The sequence below is a fragment of the Phaethon lepturus genome, unplaced genomic scaffold, assembly GCF_000687285.1.
Source record: "Phaethon lepturus isolate BGI_N335 unplaced genomic scaffold, ASM68728v1 scaffold388, whole genome shotgun sequence".
NCBI lineage: Eukaryota > Metazoa > Chordata > Aves > Phaethontiformes > Phaethontidae > Phaethon > Phaethon lepturus.
This window is the reverse complement of record NW_010559461.1, coordinates 28,130-50,404: the sequence shown is the minus strand read 5'-3', so window position 1 is coordinate 50,404 and position 22,275 is coordinate 28,130. Positions and strand designations below refer to the sequence as shown.

At 40.1% G+C, this 22,275-nt stretch overlaps 1 protein-coding gene across 1 annotated transcript in view; it reads right to left on the bottom strand.

The window, feature by feature from the left end:
* Positions 1-22,275, bottom strand: part of LOC104625661 (dedicator of cytokinesis protein 1) — a gene marked incomplete at its 5' end in the record, with an annotated part of 76,977 nt that overhangs the window by 50,487 nt on the left and 4,215 nt on the right. Inside the window, 11 exons of the mRNA XM_010293348.1 lie at positions 307-432; positions 2,770-2,849; positions 5,423-5,495; positions 5,861-5,996; positions 6,433-6,514; positions 7,081-7,238; positions 8,427-8,562; positions 11,741-11,889; positions 16,843-16,939; positions 18,438-18,493; positions 20,530-20,570. Of these exons, the coding sequence (XP_010291650.1) occupies positions 307-432; positions 2,770-2,849; positions 5,423-5,495; positions 5,861-5,996; positions 6,433-6,514; positions 7,081-7,238; positions 8,427-8,562; positions 11,741-11,889; positions 16,843-16,939; positions 18,438-18,493; positions 20,530-20,570 (1,134 nt within the window). The remainder of the gene's footprint in view (positions 1-306; positions 433-2,769; positions 2,850-5,422; positions 5,496-5,860; positions 5,997-6,432; positions 6,515-7,080; positions 7,239-8,426; positions 8,563-11,740; positions 11,890-16,842; positions 16,940-18,437; positions 18,494-20,529; positions 20,571-22,275) is intronic.

Here is a 22,275-nt window from a genome sequence, read left to right as displayed (position 1 = left end):
AGAATATGAAGTATTTCCTCTGTACACATTTTTCTTCACTGGAAAAAGATAATTTCCCCTGTCACTGTGAGATCATGTCTTGGCGGGGGGGTAGTTTTATTTATTTATGCAGCACATATGACTGGTATTACCAACGTATTTTACATTTATTTTGAATGAGACAAAATCCTTTGACAATCCATTATTTCTAATGTACACCATACCCTAAATTCATCTTTTATTTTTCCCCAAAAAACTTCCATACGTACAGATATTTAAAGAAGGTTAAAATTTAACAAAGCAGCATTAATTCACACAATGGCTTACCAGGCATAATAATCTCAGGAAATCCCATTTTCCGAGCCACGGCTGTTGACCTATCCACTAAGTGTGGAAACTCTTTCCTAATCTGATGGATGTCTCCCGGAAGAAGTTTCAAAGTCACCCACAAACCTGTTGTATAAAAATCACAATTATTAAACTGGGGTTTTCTTCTAGTTACTAAAGATTTCTTTTTACACATTCTAAAATGTAAGAACATACATTAAGGTAACTGCTCCTCATTTACAAAATATACACTTTATAAAGTGTTTTAAAACACTCAAAAACACCCCACCACTTCAAGCAGAAACGTAAGTACACACACATTATGTCCAATTATAACAGACTTTCTGGAAAACTGTATAAAAACCTCACCTGGAAGCTGACTAGCTAATAAAAACCCTGAGAAACTGGAAATCTGTGCAAGATAAGGACTTGGGCCTTTGACTTTGCAGCAATACCATCTAGAAGGCATCTTTGTAGGGAGGAATTAGGCAAGATGTTCAAAAGCAGATGCATACAGCTTCCCATACACAGTCTAAAAATTTCAATAGAACCTGACATCATCCAGAAGAAAAACAGGTTAGCAGCACCATACAACATAAATTGGAAGAAGGAAACCCTTGGTTATTAGCTGGACCCACTGGTCTGGGCTGTGAAAATGGAAGCAAGTCTATGGCGCCCATGGCATGAAGCCAGAGTGACCCCAGAAGAATCCCTCCTCCTCACAGGACCTTGAGAACTAGACTTCTCTCATCACTTAAGTCTTCCCACAAAGGGTGGAAATATAGTTATTAAGCCGCTAGCAGAACTGCCTCAAGGTTTCATCTCTCCTTTGAACTCACAAGTTCTTTCTCATGAAACGCTATCTTCCACAAGAAGAAAAGAGAAGTGGCAACACTGATTTGAATGGAAAAACTTAAGTATTGCAATCAACCAATATTGAGATGCCAATAAAGACAGCACCAACAGCAGATATGTACCCTGAATTGGTTCATCACCACCTCCCCCACAAGTTGTTTTTACTGCACTGAGCACAAAAATCTACAGCATCAGCTTCACACAGTTGACATTTTCCTCTTCAGGAGCAGAAGGTGCCACTAAAAAGCTGCTGCTTGTCAACTAACCTCAGGCACACTTGTAGGAAAAAGAAAGATACCAAAGCTGGGGGGAAGTCTTACACACTTGGTAAAGCAACTGGCAAGAAAATTTAAGCACGAAATAATTACAGCAGCAATTTGCAGAAGAAAATCCTAAAATTAAAATCTAGGGAAAAAAACCAAAAAATATTAACCTATACAACAAATTGTAGGTTATCTTGTTACACACACAATTAGCTATGCATTCATTCTGTATATATTTGGCAGCTAGCTTTCTCTTCTGTTAAAGTCTCTTATAAAAGGCTGTATGCTGACTAGTTTCCAGAGATGGTAATAACAGCTGCTATTTCATTAAACAGTAACTGTACCTACACTGACTGGCTAAGCAAGAACTCTTAATCCTTTTCCGTTTCCTTAGGGAAAAAACCTGAAATGAATTAAAAAAGCTAACATGTTTCCTCCTTTCTGATACACATTGGTCACCTATGACAACCGGGGAGAAAAGCAGATCTAAGTCTTCCTCTTTAGCTAATGGACAATTTAGAACAGTTTACTTAGATTTTTATTTGCCATTAATTAGTAAAAATCAGAAGACAGCATGTAATTTTCCTTGGGTCTATTGTTCAGATACCCCCTACCAGCGATACAGATATTCACACACAGTGTCTGGTGGAAACGCCGCGCTGGCCGGCGTAGCAGAGACTCCAAAAAAAATACTGCAGCCAGCAGAGTAACAGCTGAGCTATCACACAATTCACTTTTTAACTGGCAGGCACATTATGATCATGAAGTGTTGTATATACACACACAAAAAACCCCAGCCAGACTTCGGAAGCTCACTCAGTTGCCGCAGGGGAAGGCATCGGTGGGGTTGCCTTGCTCTGACTCCATCCTTACCACCCCTGAGCCCAGGCGGGTGCGGTGCTGGCGGGAGCAATGCCCTGGTCTTCTCAAGAGGGAGCCAAATGCTGGGAGCACAGGCACGTAGAGGAAGGATAAGGCAAAGGAAGGAAAAGAAGAGAATATCCCTTCCTTCAACCTGAGGAGGCCAAAGTCCACAGATCAAGGGCAGGAGAACCGACTCCCAGAGTCATCATTTCCAGTACAGAAATATGAAGATGTCCAAGCGATGGACAATGCAGAGAAAGGGGGGGGAAAGGTGCAGGGCTGGGGGAAATAGCACAATGAGCCCTGAAGGAGGGGGAAGAGGGGGAACAAACCGTGCGAACACGTTTCCTATTACCAAACAGCACCGAAGAAGCGAAGGTTATATTATGCACCCTTAATCCAAAATTAAAATCATCACATGTTGCAAATCAAGTGAAGAGCAGTTTTAGGCACACCGGTGTATATAAAGAACAGTACATACCCTGACCCTTGTGGTTAACTTCTTTAGCAGCAATCACTTTGTTTATAACAGTCTGAAGGAAATCATTCTCCCCTGCCACCCTGGGTGAAAAACGGGATGATATGTTCAGCTGCTTGTGTCGAATGGCGTCATCCAACGCTAGCCTGGAGGATGCACATGACGACCAACACCAGGAAACAAAGGGTCACAGAAAACCAGAAGTCACAGTAACAAGGGAACACACAAGATCATATCATAGTTGTGACAAAGAGTATTTATTAGTCAACGCAAGACAGAGGACAGGAAAGGTAACAAGACAGACAGAGGAAGATCATTAATCAGAAGAACGCTGATCTACCACAGAGAAGTACAGCACACTTGCGTTGTTACTTCTCCCTTCGGGGACGTGCGAGCACAGGCCCCAGGAACACTTCGTGAGAATAGGAAGGATGTCCCCCACCTGAGAATCCCTTGTTAAGCAGTGAAAACCTATAGAGGCAGTTTTCCCTTTCGTACACGTATAGTAGACTGGCCCTGCAAGACCTCCAGGGTCACTTCTGCCATTCCGTAGGTTAAGCAGCAGTGCATACCAGCTGAAGGCAAAGCTACGGTAAATCTCATAGAAATGGCACAGAAGAAGAAAAGCAGGCAATCCAAACGTTCCGTTAAACTTAATGAATAAAATGAAAAGATGGAAACTATAAATAAACAGCAGCATTAAGTGTCATTTAAGTAATCTTGCCAAGTGCTTTTGACAGCCATTGTGTTGGTGGCTAGTGAATGAATACAAACAAAGATATGAAAACAGAATTGCATGTGGTACAACAGAAGCAAAGCATGGAATGAGAAGAAAAATGTGTCTCTCATATAGTGCAAGTCTACATTGGAAACAATGACACCAGTATTCATTGCATGTTTTCACATTATCCGTAAGCTTTGAAATATACTTTTTCAGAAGAATGTTTAAATTTAGTGTGGCAAAAAAAAAATCATATCATACATCTCTTCAAAAAGCTGATTTATATATACAGAAAAAATAAATCAGTGTTAATGGAGCAGAAAACTAGATGTTCCATTAGCATCCACTTTGATACACAAAGATTCATTTTCATTGAATACTTCCACACTCACTAAAAAATAAGCTCGCTATTGTTTACCAGACAGTAAACATATCATGAATGCACTCTTCCCTAAAAACTCCTGTTTCCCTTGAAAAATTGAACTCTTCTTCTGATTTTCGCATGAACAGTTTCTATACCACTCCAGCAACACTGATGCATACAAACAAAACAGTTTCAGACATGAGGCAGCCACCCGCTCAGCTCCCTATCGCACCTGCACACCTTGCAATCCTCTCAGTAGCCCTACATCTTCAAACCACAGGGGCTCCCTGAATTAAACCTATTTTCCAAAATAAAGTTAATCTGACATTATTTCAAGCTTTTTTTTTTTTAATATTATTAAAAGCCTCCTGAATATCCATTAGTACATTAATCAAGGAATTTAGCTAACATAACTATGTTTTGCCTTTTTGAACAGATGGCAGTCGAACATTTCGCACAATGGGAAAACTAGGCATTCATATTTTACACACATTTGACTTATCCCTCCTACCATTCCCCACTTCATGGAATGAAAAAAACAACCAAAAAACCCTATGAACTAGAGACGGAATGAAACATTTGCCAAACATTCTCTATTGTTAGTAAGCTTTCACTTCTAAAAGCACTTTCTCTGCACACATCTACATATTCACAAAAATCCAGGCTATTAAATCCATATTTCTTCATATGATTTTGTGGCTTGAAGTCAAAACTGATCTTTGATATTATTCATATGTGTCCGTACTTTAAAGGACACCAACTCCATATTTACTAATAGCCAATTTAATTGCTGTAAAATAGCATCTGTCAAACTCCATGTCAGCAACCTTAGAGTCAGTGTGGAAAGGTTTGCAGTTTTAGATGACTAAAAACAAGACCAGGTTCACATAGCAGACTGGTCTCCTTGATTCTGTGAACCAGCTGTAACAGGAATGCGCAGCAGACACATCCTCTCCCTTACCATCCAACCAAAGTACCTAAGGTTTATGGTACGAGTCTCACATGATAAAGTTGAATCATGAGAAGATGCTGCAGGAGGTATATCAAGCCATCCTTCAAATTCTCAACTTTTTTGTTTGTACTCCAATTACTGTGGCCCCTACTATGGAATTATATCTACTACCAAGAAAAAGATAAATGTTATCATTTACTAATTTCACAGAAGTCACCTGCAGTGGATGTTGGTAGTGCTGCTGGTCTTTATCACTCTCAGGCAGAGATAAACCAGCAATGCACTCTAAGAATTTCACCTCTTGCATATTATCACCCTGATATCTTTAAAGAAAAGGAAAACAAGACTGCAGAACTGGGAATGCATACTTTAAACGCAAGTCTTAGAAGAAAACCGACGTTTCTGAGGCTATTGCTGTTATAACTAATGGGAAATTATCAAGAAGTAGTATTAATAAGTATTACTCAAGATAAAGTATCACACTGAAACAAATTAACTTCAGAATATCTACAGAACACTTCTTCCAACCAAAAGTTAAAAATGTTTGGGTTTTTTATATGAAAGTTAAAATCTTAATTCTTTCACTTCTGCTTATTCTTTTCAATTATTCCCTACTTACGGTTGAAATGGTATGAAGTGCTGCTTGTCCTCATCATCAACTTTTCCATTAATTATGTCAGTAACATCCATTACTGAAAACAAAAACAAAGCGTACTGAATTAAGTAATCAACACGGGAAGAGGGGTGCTGAGGGAGTACCCTGGGGGACTGGAAGCCATGGTGACTCAGAGGAGGGATGGAGTTATCAACTGTGCAGTTTCAGAATTTTCCTGTAGAATACCATCGTGTTGCAAATAACCCTTGGCATCTCTAGCTAAATGTGAGTCCTGAAAGCTACAGTCAACTCTGCAACACAGCAATCAGTCCGATTAACCAGGACCTGGGAACAATTTTGAGTCTATACAACCCATCGGAGTTTCACACACCCAACCTTCTATGCAAGAATATAATGTGATACAGACAGATACAGCACACTGTATCTGTAACTCAGAGTTACCTGCTACTCCAAAAGGTCGCCGCAGTCCAGAGGTTAGTTTTCTTGTGTTGTTGTCCCTCAGCTCCATCCTGCCCACTCGCACAATCTGACAGACGAAACTGATTTTTTCTCTTTTCAGGTCTTTGCTGCCCAGGTCCTAGAAATAATAGTTTCTTCAGATTACTTTATAGTAATTGAATTCCAAGTACCATTTTAGTAGGCAGAAGGTTTGCTGCTCAGAATTTGCCTTCGCTGCGCTAGCCTCTAGCACATGGCAAACTGCCCTCAGAGTAAAGGAGTTTTTGTAACAGTACTTAAATGTCTTATCTTGACCTCTGTGTATATTATATGCTTAGGAGGCCAAATAATTTCTAGTAAGTTAAAACTTCACAGAAACTTTGGTTTTAGCCAGGTGTTAAGAATTTTTGGTAGCCACTTAGGAGAAACGCCTCATCTGAGCCTTCCCCAGAATCACTGCCTGCACAGGTAATTCTACCCTGTTTACATACCGATCATCACATTCCTCTGTTACTCACAGGCTATGAAACACATGCTTTAAAGTTTGCCAGTTGAACGAAGCCCAACACACTTACAGTGAATACTGCTCGAAGGTTATGCAATCTGTCTATATCTTTGGGGAGTCCACAGCTTGACCATCGCACCAAGTAGTTTTCACTGAAAAAAAGAGTATTTTGAGGACTTTGTTTAAATGGCTTCCTTTAACATAAGCAGATAAAATCAGCTTGAGAATTTACAGAAGAATATTTTAAATGCAATCTACTTATCCTAAACAAATTAACGTTTACTTAGCAGAGAGCTGGCATTTCCCTTCGTGTATATAACTTTATAAAAAGCAAGCAACTCTTCAGCAAAAAAAGTCTAAGAACTCCTTTAACGAAGCAGGGGACGTAGAAATCAACCTCGGTGCCAAAGCCGCTGCTACGCGAGGGCGCACAGCCTTGCAGGTGTGTTCACGTCTCATTTAAGCTCTGCACTTGGGGAGCCACAGGCACAGCGTGATGAGGAACGGTGCGACTCAAACCTACCCACAGTGAAAGGACTTGCCTGATGCTGTCCTGAACACAACAATGAAATGCTGCTACACTGTCAGTCCCCAGATGACCCTGTCCTACACATTTCACAGAAATCTGACTTTCATATGCCCTCTCATCCTGCGAAAGGACCTCACTGCCATAATTGAGTAAGCGCAGATTAGGGAGTACACTCAGGAGTACACTGACCTGATAAATTTTGATTCCAGTGGATCATACAGAGACATCAGGACTTCAGCATCTTCTCCTATTTTACAGACTACATTTTTTAAATTGACAAATAAAGCAAATGAAGGAGTTGCAGCAAACTTGGCTTGTCTGTTGATATCAATATTCTGTTTCTGAGACTGTAATTCAAGAACAGAAGAAACTTAAGTTTAACTTAGCCAAACAAATATCCAACCACTATAAAACTTTCCTAAAACCTTTCAGACAGAAGACGGGTTTTCTGTTGAGTGTCTACTCCTGTGATCTTTGTTTGTATTAGGATCTATGATGAATTGCATTTCCCATGTGGAACTGCAACAACATAAGGAGAAAGAAAAAAAAGAAAAAGGAGGCTGGGGGCGAGGGGGGAGATGCCTTCACATATTAAAAAGAGAGCTAAACAAATGGAGGAAAAGATAGAGCCTCAAACAGATCTGACCAAAAAAAAAAAAAAACACAAAGTTTGGTCTTTGCTTTGTCTGATACTTTTCTGACAGGTACAGAGTGCAAGAAAGACAGGAGAGAAAACAGTGCCATTTGTACAGGTGAACTACCCCTCAGATTTTAGCTCCCATAAATGTTCCACAAACTACTTTATCTAGGCAGAAGGGAGGAAAGCACATGGGACAAAAAGGAAACCAGCTGAGGCAGGGACAAAGGACGAACTTTGGATGCAAAAATTTAATAGATTAAATCCCATTCAAACCAGCATATTTTTACACTAAGTTTGGTAAGGGCTGCAAGTGCGTGTATGGCCCATTACAACTCAACAGGACACAGTAACTCGTTAAGTTACACTAACGCACTCATGAGCAACTCCTCAGGAATACCATGCTCCACTAACTGCTGCTGACACAGGCAGGACTTCTTACGATAGGAAAGTTCTTCCTTTTAAAAATAAGGATTTGAATTGCAAAGCAGCTGATTATTCAAATCTGAGAAAGCCTTTAAATTTGTCCTCTGTTTTTCAAACAAATAAATTTTCAGTATTAGCATACAGAAATCACACAAACATAATGAGGACATTATTCTACTTGAGTCTCAAAAATAAAACTCTCATTACAACCTAACGTACAAACCTGCTACATGTGCATCTCTGCTATTAACCTACAAACGTAGTCGACTTACAGGTCTTAACCACAAATTCTACTAAGACCTTTAAAGGATGAAAAAGACAATTGAACAGCCTAAGACATACACGTTCTTACAAAATGTTTAAGCCTGATAACACTTCATAAACATATCAAAGTCTTCACTACCAATGCTAAAATAACGGTTCACAATCTTACGTTTCAAAGGGAAAAGCTACAGCACATACTACATCTTACTTTTTCCTCCTGTAGCCTCTCTTCAACTTGCTTAGAAGCTATTTCATGTGCTCTGAAAAGGCTAATTGTGCTCGTCTGCTCTGGATCCAAAATATTGCCATCTTCATCTCTAACGACCAGATCTAAGTCAAGAATTCTAAACAAACAAGAAAATACGCTTGTGAATTAACAGTGCTCAAATAAGTGCTTAAAAAACATCTGCCAATTGTTTAACATTAAAGTCATGCACACACAACACATGACAGAAAGAAATTATTTGATACCTAACACAATTTAACATGTCACTAAGCCTGGAGATAACCATCCCTGACTGGAAGTCACTTTTTCCCACTGCACAGAAAGAACCAATGTAAATGAAATAGCAGAACAGCTGGAGAAGCAATTTCTTAAACAACTAAATTTGCAGGAGACTTTGCCACCTCCTCTGATTCATCTGACAGTTTGAACAAAAAACTACTACAGTCACACCGCATGCAAATGGGTCAGTTCATTTCGTCCCGCTCCACATTCTCCTCCCAAGCAGGCATATTCATGCTTTAGTTTAAACCTACAAGATAAAAGAAGGCGTAAGTTTTTCCCTTTATTTAGAGCAGAAGCCAGATTTCTGTCAGCAGGGTGTTAACGTCCATGATTACCTTCTGCAGAGAGGAAGGTTTCTGCCATAATCAAATCCAGTCTTAGGAAAGACCGTTCACATCTTCTCACTTTACTAAAGTGCTGGCAGCAGAACCAAGGATTGAGGAAAAAAAATCAGGTCTAGGCTGATCCACATTTTTCAACCTATCTTCCCTAAGACTGACCTCCTCACCTCTGTTTCAATACATGTGGTCTCTATTTTCTTCTAACTCTGTAGTCACTTCTCACGATGGAGCTGCTGTAACTTTGGCTTTGAAATATGTTTGATCAATGAGCTTAAATCAAACTTGCAGTGTCTGATAAGCCACAGAGAGGTTCGTGGTTTATCTGAGAGTAAGTGCCCTTTGGACATGACCCGCAATCACTTGAAAAGAAGGACAGGAGCTGTGGCAGACGAAGACGTGTTTCATGTACTTAAAGGCTCACTCCTCGTCCCTCCCTGACAAGAAGGAAACCTGGAGGTTTGAAACAAAGCCTTGAACAGGGTCAATACAGAAACCCCTCCAATTAATTGCACTGCATTAATTCAAAGGTGGATGAACATCACTCAAAGAAGCTGCAGAGAGCATGCAGCTGCTTATCAAGGAACACCTCCTAAGCTCTACTCTGTAACTGGACCTAGTCATCATGAAACCCTCTTCAGCATCCCTGGACCATCAAGCTCCCAGATCAGTTTTCTAGTGAAAAAGCAGTTTCATCACTGAAACCAAATAGAAAAGCAACCAAAACAGTCTTGCTGCCTCAACTCCAGTTTCCCGGGCAGCAGACACAGCAGGAGATACACCCACTGGCCACTTGTATCCTAACGTCAGCCCTGGATGAGCAAAAGCAGAGTCCTTCCATAGGAAACACTCACCAGGACCAGAGGAAAAAACATAACTCCGAAATGCAGAGAAAAACTAATCACCCAGCCAATACACACTAACAGGACAAGAATGTTTGCACACACTGTCAAATTAACACTCCTTTGACTTAATGTCCTTGTTTTATCCTTTAACTTGCAAATGACGCTTCAAAAAAAAACTGAAATCTTTTCCTAAGTGTCCCAGTTACAGATTTTTGCAACTGAACAAAAAATGTGTTTTCACAACAAAAGTACCTGACCCAATTTCAGGAAAACATTAAAAATACAAATTCATAGGACCATTTTTACTCCTCAGTTTTGACAACATGCAGTAAAATTGTTGTCTTTATTTATAGAAAAAAAAATCTTATTTACAAATCAGTATTATACAAAACAGGAAAAGTTAGGGTATTACTAGATCAGAAAACATTTATAAAACATAACGGATTTGTTCTGTCTGAATATTGAAATCATTATTCATGCTTATTTGAGACAAAAGTGAATGTATGGCTACATTAGAAACATATGGTATCTTTCAGTTGTGAGCATTTACTCAGAAGTTCAAATTCACATCCCTCCCGTACTCCACAGAGAATGTTCTGATCACTTAATTAGTCCACCAGAACATTGTGAATATAAAGCACAGCACAAGATGTTCCATTGTATCTGAACACTGAGCATCTGGAGGTTATTCAGACTAACTTTAACCAACTCCTTAGCCAGATGGTAAAATACAGTAGCCAAACAAATAATATCAACAACATCTGGTTAATTGTCTACTGAGGTACAACAGTCCATATCTTGGATTATAAATGCTAATTACTGACTGAATGCAGTTACTGATTTTTTTTTTATATCACAGCTTTTGCTGATAAAGTGCATGAACAGAAATACTGCAAATTTGGCAGTTCTTAAGGAATAAAACACAAATAGCTGAAGTCTAATGAGTTATTTACATCACAAGGGACTTAAAGACTGGCTTGCTGAAAACTTTCTCAGTCCCCAGGTGTGCAGTACTATAATGCTGTCTCTCAGTATTCAAAGAAGTGCTTCAAATAATTTCCGTATTGAAGAGTACAATATGATTTCTCTTTTTTCATCAAAATGGAAAGTCATAACTGTTTAGACAACCTGTAATCTAAAACTTGTATTTTAAAAAAATTGTCCTTAAATCCAGACCGCTGTTTGGTGAGATTATACATCTAAATTACTACCGTATCTAACATATGCAACCTATACTGCTGTTTTCTTGGTTGTTTTTTTTTTAAGCAAGTATTTCCTTAACAATTTCCATTCTCTTCTGTTGAATATATACTTTCTTTTATTGAATCTGCCTGTTAATCTTCTGGTACAAGCTGGACACAATATAAGTAGAGGAACAATGAGCTAAACTATGCTTTTGAGCCAAATCCTTCAACATCATATTACAGCTAAGTGACTTCAGGGCACATGCAGCTGGTGGTGTTGAGAAAGCAACAACTGTTTATGCTGCAGAAGCAAGTAGAGTTTAAATTATATTTTGAATGGAGGCAATATGCACTTTTCAATTGACCTTAAAAAGTACAACTTCATACCAGTGTCAAATTGAAAATAGCATCAAGTAAGAGAGTTACATATGGATTCTACTTTACATATTACAATTTGTACTACACCTTAAAGATGCTATATCAACTTCATTCTTTATCTTGCCATAATAGCACTGTTAATATACTATATTACATCTCCACAAATAGAGGAATAGAAGAATCCTGCAAGAAGTCACTGATAGATAATGTATATTACACAAGTTGATTTTGTTTTAAGCGTAAACAACTGGAAAATATTGTTCACAAACCTGTTGCCATAGTCAATTTTGGCAGTCACTTTCTTTTTCAGTTCTTTGAGCTCATCTTGGGGTAGGGTCCCAGACAGTATTTGAGATCTCCACTCGATGAGATCATATATCATGTGCCTTACACTGCGAAACATTTCTCTGTTATCTTGCTGTTTGGAAGAAAAAGGTGGGCAGAAGTTAGTTTTGAAGTCTACTGAGAATCTTTTAAATACATGTAACAAATTGCAGTTATGAAATACAAATTCAAACGGGTAAGAGTCTACAATTAGCTCTAAAATAGGAGCCTAACTTCCTGTAGCAAAGAACACTGAATACAAATGCTCTTACAGTCTGCTTTAGTATCTAAATAAGTGCAAATGCTTGTGCTAATGTTACCTTAAACCCAGGTCATACTGTATTCAGACCAGGCATTCAAGGGAAAGATACTCTTTTCCCGGTTCACAGAGTAACTTTATTCAGTGACCCTCTATACAGAGTACAGCAGGACTAAAAATGGTCCATTTTAAGAGCAAGAGGCTCAAGTTCTGCAATACTCCATCTGCAACACATTAGAGAACACTTCCCCCCGCCCAGTTAAATCTGCAGAGTAACACTTTAAAATGCCTCAGTGTGCACAGCCCAGAGCATCAGTACCTTACAAGTCCACAGGTAACACCTGAAGGAAAGTGAAAAACCAGGAAAGCACTAAACATTATAGGAAGTTAAACACCTTAATTTTTTTTTTTATAAAACCTGGAACTATGGATATAAGTAGTACGCAGCAGCGCACACAACCTTTCCTCAGCAACAGTCAGCTAAGCCAGGACACAAGGAAGATGGTATGTGAACTATTACAGGAGCTTGACCATTGTCAATGGGCCTGACATTATCCACCCAAGGGTGTTAAGAGAGCTGGCTGATGTTGTTGCAAGGCCGCTCTCCATGAGCGGTCATGGAGACGGGCGGACATCCCAGAAGGCTGGCAGAAGGCTAATGTCACTCCCATCTACAAGAGGGGCTTAAAGAAGGATCCAGGAAATTACAGGCCCATCAGCCTCACTTGAGTCCCTGGGAAAGTTAGGGAATGCATCCTCCTGGGTGCAATAATAAGTCAAATGAAGCACATGATTGGGAAAAGCCAGCATGGATTCACCAAGGGCAAGTCATACTTGACAAACCTGATCACCTTCTACAACAAAGTAACCTGCTCAGTTGATGTGGGGCGAGCACTGGACGTTGTCTACCTGGCTTTCTCCAAGGCTCTTGATAGTTTCCCACAGCCCCCTCCTAAAGAAACTGATGCCTTACGGTCTAGACAAGTGGTCTGCGTGGTGGGTGGGGAACTGGACTACAGGCAGCACCCAGAGGGTGGGAGTACATAGCTCCCTTTCAAACTGGCAATCTGTCACAAGTTGAGTCCCTCAGGCACCGATATTGGGTCCAACTCCGTTTAATACCTTCATAAGCGATCTCAACGATGGGATCAAGTGTACCCTGATGAAACCAAACTGAGTGGGGAAGTGGTCACTTTGGGAGGGAGAGCCACCCTGCAGGAAGACCTGGATAGGCTGCAAGAGTGGGCTAACCAAGAACCTTATGAAGTTCAACAGGTACAAGCGTAAGGTCTTGCACCTGGGAAAACACAATCCAGGAGTGCAGCAGCACAGGCTGGGATCTACCAAGCTGGGGAGTAGCTCTGTGGAAAGGGACCTGGGGGTCCTGGTGAACAACAAGCTCAGTATGAGTGAACAGTGTGCTGCTGCGGCCAAGAAAGCCAATGGGATGCTGGGTGGCATCAACAAGGGCATCACCGGCAGAGGGAAAGAAGTCATTATCCCACTCTACTCAGCGCTTGTGAGGCCACACCTGGAAGACTGTGTTCAGTTTTCGTCCCTGCTATGCGAGAAAGATGTGGACAGGCTGGAGAGGGTGCAGCGAAGGGCCCCAAAGGTGATCGAAGGACTGAGAAGCCTGCCGTGTGAGGAAAGGCTGAGAGAACTGGGTTAGTTCAGCCTTGAGAAAAGAAGGCTTAGAGGAGACCTTATCACCATGTTCCAGTATTTAAAGGGTGGCTACAAAGAAGTGGAAGACTCCCTTTTTACAAGGGGTCACAGGGAAAAGACGAGGGGTAATGGGTACAAGTTACTCCTGGGGAGATTCTGATCGGACACAAGAGGAAAATTTTTCACAGTGACAAAAATCAGCCATCAGAATAATCTCACCAGTGAAATGGTGGATTCCCCAATTTTGGCCACTTTTAAGATTCAGCTGGACGGTGTGCTGGGCCATCTTGCCTAGACCATGCTTTTGCCAAGAAAGGTTGGACCAGATGATCCTTGAGGTCCCGTCCAACCTGGTAGTATCTTCAAGTCATACAACTGTAGAAAGTTCCAGACTTAGAACGGAAGAAGCCTCTTTTCCAGAGCATTTTCTCTATGCATGCCCATACACACATGCATTCAGAAACAAAGAAACAAATCTTTAACCACAAAACAGAATTTGACGTGTTGGTTTAAACTGGGGACAGTGCATATACACAACGATTTTAGCACAAACAATACTACGCAAAACTGAAGTTGCAGAACAACTTCAAGTTGCCTTTTAGTTTTATTGTTAAAGATAACATCAAGACAGAGACAACACAGAGGCCCAGAATCCTTTCATCTTACCCAGAAGCAGCCTCTCTTACTGTCTTCATAACTCTCAAAATTTAAGACACTAGTTAATACACTCTTAAAAATAATACATCTTTCTAAACACCCTACATCAATGGTTTATTCAGGCTACATGTAGCTATCTTTCATTCAGACTACACCCAGGCCTTATTTGATTAAAACCAACTGGAATAATTAAATAATTTAAAAAAAAAAGTCTCTACTATATAAAAGACAATGAAAAACTGCAGAAGGAGCAAGAAAAGAATATAATGACTCAAAGACTCAGGGTAAAATATCTAACTGTGTAACTTAAAGACTTCAGTCTGTTCAGATTATCAAAAAGCTGACTTGATTATAGTGTGAGAACCTTCACAGAGAGAAAATACCCGTTATTAAAAGCTCTTTAATGTAGCAGAGAAAGACACAACAGCCACATATGGCTGGAACCTAAATACAGACAAATCAAAATGGGAAAGAGGTTCATGATTTTCAATGCTGGAGGCAATCATAAACTAGCAAGATGAAGAACATGCCACATCCTCTGCTACCTGGAAATCAAAACTGAATACCTATTCAATATACAAACACAAATTATGGACCAAATAGAGGCATAAATCTGGTCATTCAATTACTTTTGATATGCAAAATGTGGATAACCTCTAATCTGCAGACTAACCAGTTTGAAACCAGTTACCTCCAGTCAACCTATCTCCTTTGAGAAGGTAATCCCATTGCACTAATTCTCTTTTTGGCCATTGATGACATGCAGTTAACTTCACAGAAAACCTTGAGATACAAACCATAACCAGATGCACTAAATGATCTGCCTACTCAGACTCAAGCTGTAACAGGGACTAAGAACCCTTTCTGCCACCAAACTGAGGCCACCGAGAGCCCCACACCTTGCCTGCTCTTGAACTGCAAAGCACTTAAAAACCCAATTGTTTAGCTGTTCATGTGTCTTCATGGAAGTAAACGCATGCCAAACGCGACGTTACACATTGCTAGTTAGAACAAGTGTTTTATAATTTCCTAAAAGTTCCCACACACAAGTTTTGGTAAGAAAACCTCCAACCATGTCTCTTTCTGTTCCTCCTTTCTCACTATGTGTGTGCCACAATCAAGTCTCAGGCAGTTCTGCAAGTGGTATTTCTCTGACATTAAGCAATATCAGATTTCATACCCAGAGTAATCCCCAAGAAAAAACATCAGGGTCAAAATGCCATCCTCACTGTCCTCAGCAGCATATAGCAAAGGAACCAAGGGCAACGCTGTTCTCAGTGCCCTCTCCAGATTCCGCTCCTCCTAGTTTGCTTCTGCCCATCTACTTCTTCCTCACTCCTCAACACATGACCTTTCTACTATCACATCACTTTAAAGCTCCCTTTTTATATATCCTCCATCTCATCTACTACAACACTACATCCCTTCCAGCATACTATGTTTTTAATCTCTGTTTTCATGGGTGTGACCACAGTAGTCAATACAACCATCTTCATTTCCAGTTAGCGTCTTCATTACACAACTTTTACAATAGAAGATTTCAAACATAGTTATAAGAAACAGAGATTCTGCATTAAACTGTACTTTAAATATAACACTTTCATCTTTACATTATTTTGATACAGTGACCTTACACAACAAGCGCGTGAGAAGGCCGAGCTAATGGACCTTACATCCTCCAGCACTCTGTTGCTCTACATCTGAACTGCACTTTCAAGTGTGTGTTTGAACTCTATTTAGACCTTGCTTACGAGCACTCTGATCTGTATAGATTCATGGCTACTGTATCTTTCTATCATCCCACCTGAGAGATTATCAGTGCAAATGCTTATTACCATAAATTTCTAATAACATATTCTTATGTGCTTGGAATTGAAGCCTATGAAAATAATCAGGCATGTAACTAAAGGTCAGGATAAATTGGGAACAATCAACTTTAAAATAATTCTGAGAGGTAAAAGGTGTACACTGATTACTTTTCAAAGGCTTAAGTTTACACCTACAAATTCAGCATCAAATATTCCATTTTTTCACAACATAGATGAACAGCCTTAAGAACTGCCCTCAAAACCATTTTCTTAATTTCTTTTACACAATTGTCTACAGATCTGGAAAATCTAACATGTATCTTAAAAATCCAATGTATTTTGTACAATAGCACTCCATGAAAAAACAGGTCATAATTGCTCAATAATACGTTGCTTGATCAAGGTAATGCTCTGTAAAAACCTGAATCTGCACAAGAAATACACAGTATTTGAGAAAACACTCAAAAGAAACACTACTGAGATTTGTGCCTTAGCATCCTCTGTGTTAAGTAGCTTTTCAGCATTAAAAGTAGCCTTTAGAAATATTAAGTGGAATTTCATTTATAGTTCCTTCATCTTTCTCACTCTACCTTCCACAGCGTCACTCTTCATGAACCATATACTATTATGAACATTGTCTTAAGTTGATACTTACAACATATAGTTGCCGCCATATTATAGACCATTCCCGCAGCGTTGTGGTAACCTCCTGAATCAAGGGGAGCTCATTGGGTATAACTGTCTCATGTTGTCTTGAAATGAAGAGGAAAAAACAGTTTGAATTGAGCATTAGTTTTGTTAGGATGGTAGAATCACTTCTAAAAAGGAACCATCTATTTCCGAAGCCAATTCGGTAATGACAGGATTGAAAATAACATCACCTACCGCAAATTTATAGGTTTACAAAGCACGCACCATCAGACATGGGAGAAGCGTACACTAGTACATCCACGCAATGTAAAGGGTACTTCGATGGGCTGAGACTATGCTACTGAGATCACCCTTTCTTCCCCCTCCTCCTTATTTCTATACTCACAGGGTATCGATACACACCTCACCATACCATTTCTTGCTGACGTACTAGTTTTACAAGAAGCAATGAAGATGAAACCAGATATGCACGACCTACAATGCCATGCATCATTGTTTTTCAAAACATTTGTTTTGCAAAAAATTAAGCATGCAAGTCATTACCATTAAGTTTCTGTATGACTTCGTTTTAAAATCATGTGCCATGAAAGTAAGAAACAACAGCTAGATCTTTTAATATTTCAGAAGTAGGGTACTTAAAGGCAGTTTTGCAATCAGCAAGAAAGATGTCATTATGCAGCCATCTCATGATTAGTAGTTTTATCATTTACATATTTAACAGCATATAAAAATAAAATCAGGCACAAAGGAATGAAATATTTTAATCCTGTTGCACTCCATTTCACACCTGGATAATTATTTATTATTTTCAGTGCACTTTTTTTTTCTGGGGCTCTCTTTTTCCCTAACTAAAAACTTTCATATCAATTTTATGAACTTTTACATGCATTTCTAGCAATGCTGATTTTATATAGCTAAAGATCTAAACTTTAACAGTTGTTAAATGACAAAAAAATAGCCCAAACTATTTAGTGTCGCACACATCAGGCAGGGGAGCATGAGAATCACAAAATGAACAATTTGACAGAACAACTAGGTAAGGCAGAAAATGATGCCTGGATAATGGCTTTCAGTGAGGAGTCCAGTCTACAAGATCTACTGAAGAAATTACTTAAATTTCATCTGCATAAAAGAAAGGTATCTCTCATCAAAGGCCTCTTTTCATATACCAGGCAGAAGCCATAAGAGTCAAGGGCTGGAAGATAAAAGAAGCTGGAAAAACTGAAGTTAGACCTAAAGCAGGGGGCAGGGAGCAGAAGAAGTTAATCTAGGTAATTATTGGTTGAGAGAATAATAAAAGTTAAAGAAAAATGGTAGATTATTAATTTTTCTGAAACATTTACATAAATGCAAAGAAGGTTATGCTCTAGTTCAACTCTACGACGATGCAGCTAAGGACAGCACTAGCTAGAAGCACTGCTGATGACAGCGCCTTCAAACTTGAGGTGTTACCGATTTAAAATATTTTAAGAAACACATACATTTTCATCATCAGCTCCTTAACTAACTGGAAACAAGTTTAGGTTATCTGATAATACACCAAAATTACATAGCTACAAATAGGAAAACGGATTTTCATCATTTTCAAATCAAACTTACCCTTTGCCTTCAACTATTGCTTCCTTAAGATGTATATATGAGGCAGGAAATATGCCCTTTGAGAGGGAGGGAGAGGAAAAATAAAATAAATGTTTTAAAATATTATATGCAACTGGTTAATTATCTATTAACTAAAAATATGCCAGGACACATTGCCAGGTCTGCAGAGCCATTCACATCCTCTTAAGCATCAGAACAGTTATATTGTGGTGGGGTTTTTTGGGGGGTTGGGGTTTTTTTAACCTACATTTAAATTTTGTACGACATGTCCTTTGAAGGCGTTCCTGTAACCTTAGCTAACACAGTTTAAAGGTATTTTCACAGTATTGAAGAAAACAGCAGCGATAGCCTATCATAAGTGGCCCTGTAAAGAGGTGTTTCCTCCCATAGTTCAAGGTACGGTTTGCCACGGTTCTCCAGGATCATTATATATAGATGCAAATTAAGACACACTTGCTTTTGAAAGCGTGAAAGGCTGATGATTGTAAATAGATTACTCTAAAATGACATTTTGCCTGTATTCCAGGTCTGCTGCTTCCTTTTCCTCACATCCAGCCAAGCTTTTTTACCCTGCTATAAGATGCTGCTTCTGTTCCCAAGACATTTTCTCCAGTGTTTCCAGTCTTCCAGTTAAAATAAACCCTGCTAAGAACGGGCAGCATAGCGGGCTGCCTCGCTGCAAAATGAACGGGCACACGCAGAACGCATGCATCCTGCGCTGCAACCCACGGTACGCAGACTACACATAACGTAGTGCCTTCTACCGCCAACTTATCATTAGTGCTACACGCCAAAAACCTCTTCAACAGACAGCACTGCAAAAGGCCAGTGCTGCATCTCAAAAAAAAAAAAAATGTTCTAAATTCATCCCAAGATTCCAGAAAGACAATAATATTTTCAAAGTAGCATAAGCTCATATTAAAAAAGAATTCAAGTCAAGCTGAGAAAGTAAGTTCCTCCACCTCACTCTGCAAGGTAGCAGTTCAGTTTTCTTATCTGGGAATGCAAAAAAGAAATTCTTAGAAAGCTACAGAAACTGAGGGGGGCGGACGGTGTTGTCATTTCATCCAAGTAAAAAAAAAAAAAATCATTGCATGTAGCAGCAGTCAGACAAATGCTGCAACATGGGGAATTAATTTAAGCCAAGAAGAATGTGTAATTGCTTCCTAGGCTGTACAAGCCGTGTTCGTGAAACATGGTCATAAGAAATTTACTGTATTCCCAAAAAAAGAAAATATCAAAATAGAATAGAAAAAGCCACAGAACAGGCCTGGTTAGGAAATGGGTGGGACAAACCACACAACTCAGCTCTGTACTTTTAGACATGCAGATGCAACTCAAAATGCACCTCTGTAGACAAACACTACATTTTAAGCATTTAAGTGAAAAAAGAAGCAAAACCAGGAATCATTTAATTCTGGTTAATTACTACTATAAAGTAAAATGCTAAAAAATAAAAACACAATGATATAAGACGTATTTGTGCTGTTTCTTTTTATTTCAGAAAGGCTGCTATAAAGAGCAGCCCTTTATGCACACTGAAAGCCTAACAACTAGGCGAAATTACACTGCAGAAGTCTCTCTCCCCCTCTCGCAGAGAATGACCTGAAATCACAATGTACATCTCCATATCGCTTTCCAAAATGCAACTGCGTTTTACGAGTAATACATTATTTAACAGACAGTGAAGCAAAGTGTCTGCCTCTAAACAGATCAACTACAACATGAAGTTCTGAACTTCTTACTGAGGCAAAGGCTCTGGTACACCAGTTACTGCAGAAAACACCCTGATGCACTCCAACACATCTATAGTGACCGTACATACATATAGACCCTTCAACTGCAAAAACAGAGACATGCAACTCAGCTGTTAGGCCTTGCTAAAATAAGTTTCAGTTAACTTGAAGACATCACATTTACTACAGGTTGAGACTAGACAGCAGCAGTTACTGGAGATCAGCAGACACATGGTGAATCGCTCCCACGCAGTACCGCACCACATGCCCGAGATCTCCGTTATAACAACGCACCCAATGCCGTAATACACCTCTGTCCAAGAGAAAAACGAGCACGCCGCTCTGGCAACACTTACTTTCTTGGATTTTTTTCGTAGTGTATAACCTCTGTACCAACCTAGGAGGGAAAAAAGCATTAAAAAGTTCATTAATGTCCCCTAGTAGTTGTCCCTTCTCAGCTCAACAGCACCTTAACGTGGTTTCTGATCATGCTTGGCCCCACCAACAGGCACACGCGCACCCCACCCGAAATTAAAGTTCTCTGCAGAATTAATACCCCGGCTAAAACAAGTTTTCTTGGAAGCTAAAGAAATCAGAGGGATTATGAGGAAACTGATGGAGAACGTGACATGACAGAGATGGCATTTACATGATGTGTTTAACTGCCACTCATTTCATTTAATTACTAGTTTACCAACATAAACAAAATCAACCTAAGAGCATTAACTTCACAAAAATGTACTGTTTGACTAGTTTGATTTTTAGAACCTATGTGAGTTCCACAGATGCAAGTTTCCGAATGTAGATCAGCAGTTTGTCATCCCAGCAGAAAACAAGAACACGTTGGGATGATTCACACATCAAAACATAAAAGCAAGGAGACCCACAGCCCCAATCCAGCAAGCACCCAGCCTGCTGCAGCATGATTTTCCAGCCCGTGCCATACTCCCAGGCGGGTGGCCATGCCTGGAAAACCAGGAGGTGATGTCCTCTTTATTGTGCCCCAGCTCAGCACACATCTGCAAGCAATCACCATTACAGCTTTTAGCATTTCTCCAGCATGACCGGATAACCAGAGCAAAAAACAAAGCCATACAAGCTACAGTCACGTTCCCCCATGGAAGACACAGTGCCAGCGGAAGCAGATGAGATCTGCCGTGCGCGTTGCCCCCAGTCCAGCGCTAGCCTTGCTTGTACGCTCGCACTGGGGCCATTTCGTATTTCGGGTTGTGCCGTGGCTCCTCCCTGCTTGACGCCCCTGGGCCCCCCCGGCTGAGCAGAGCTGCCCTCCACAGCTTTTGGAATGCGTCCGGGTGCAAGACCACCCCTCCAGCCCTGCGAACGGGCGTTTTGCGCAGCAAGGCATCCCTCTCCAGAGACCAACACGGGTAAGGCCGATGGGATCACAAAGCAAACCTGGCCAAAAAAACCCTACAGTCCCACTCCTGACAACAACTAGGGCAGGAAGAAAATTCAAGGAAGACAACACCTGCTGATAAATTCGTTACCTACACTCGGGGACTAGAAATACAAATTAAAGTCTCAAGCACACAGGATTTTTCAGTCTGCTCTCCAGCAGCAAAGGGTAAAACGATTCATCATCTTCTCAGACTGCATCAGAAGCCTATCCTCCGAGATCACCTGGGGATGATTAGGACTATCTCCTTTAATCTGGTGCCTACAACCATCACAGTTCACTTCCCTACAGAGGCGGCAATGGCCTCACATCTCCTGTTTCCGTTGTTTTTGGCAAATATCAGCAAAAACCATTTCAGCAAATGACCACACACAGTTTCTGGCTCAGGCGCAAAGTGGGCAAAGCGTCTCTGCTAGCACCTACTCCACTGGCTGAAAGTCTGTGCCCAGACACGCACAGATTTCAATCCTATTAAAGAACTAAATTTCCTCAGTTTTATATGAATAAACCAACATTTTGAAGTTCTGGAGTCTAAATTGATAAACAGCACAACTGATCCAATGCACTGTACAAACTAGAGGACGTCTCTGCCACCTCTCTTCTCCCACCCCATCTTCTGTGCTGCTGACTTGGGACATGGCACTGCACCTGCAGATTAAAAAGCCACGTAGCAAACGAAGCTCCT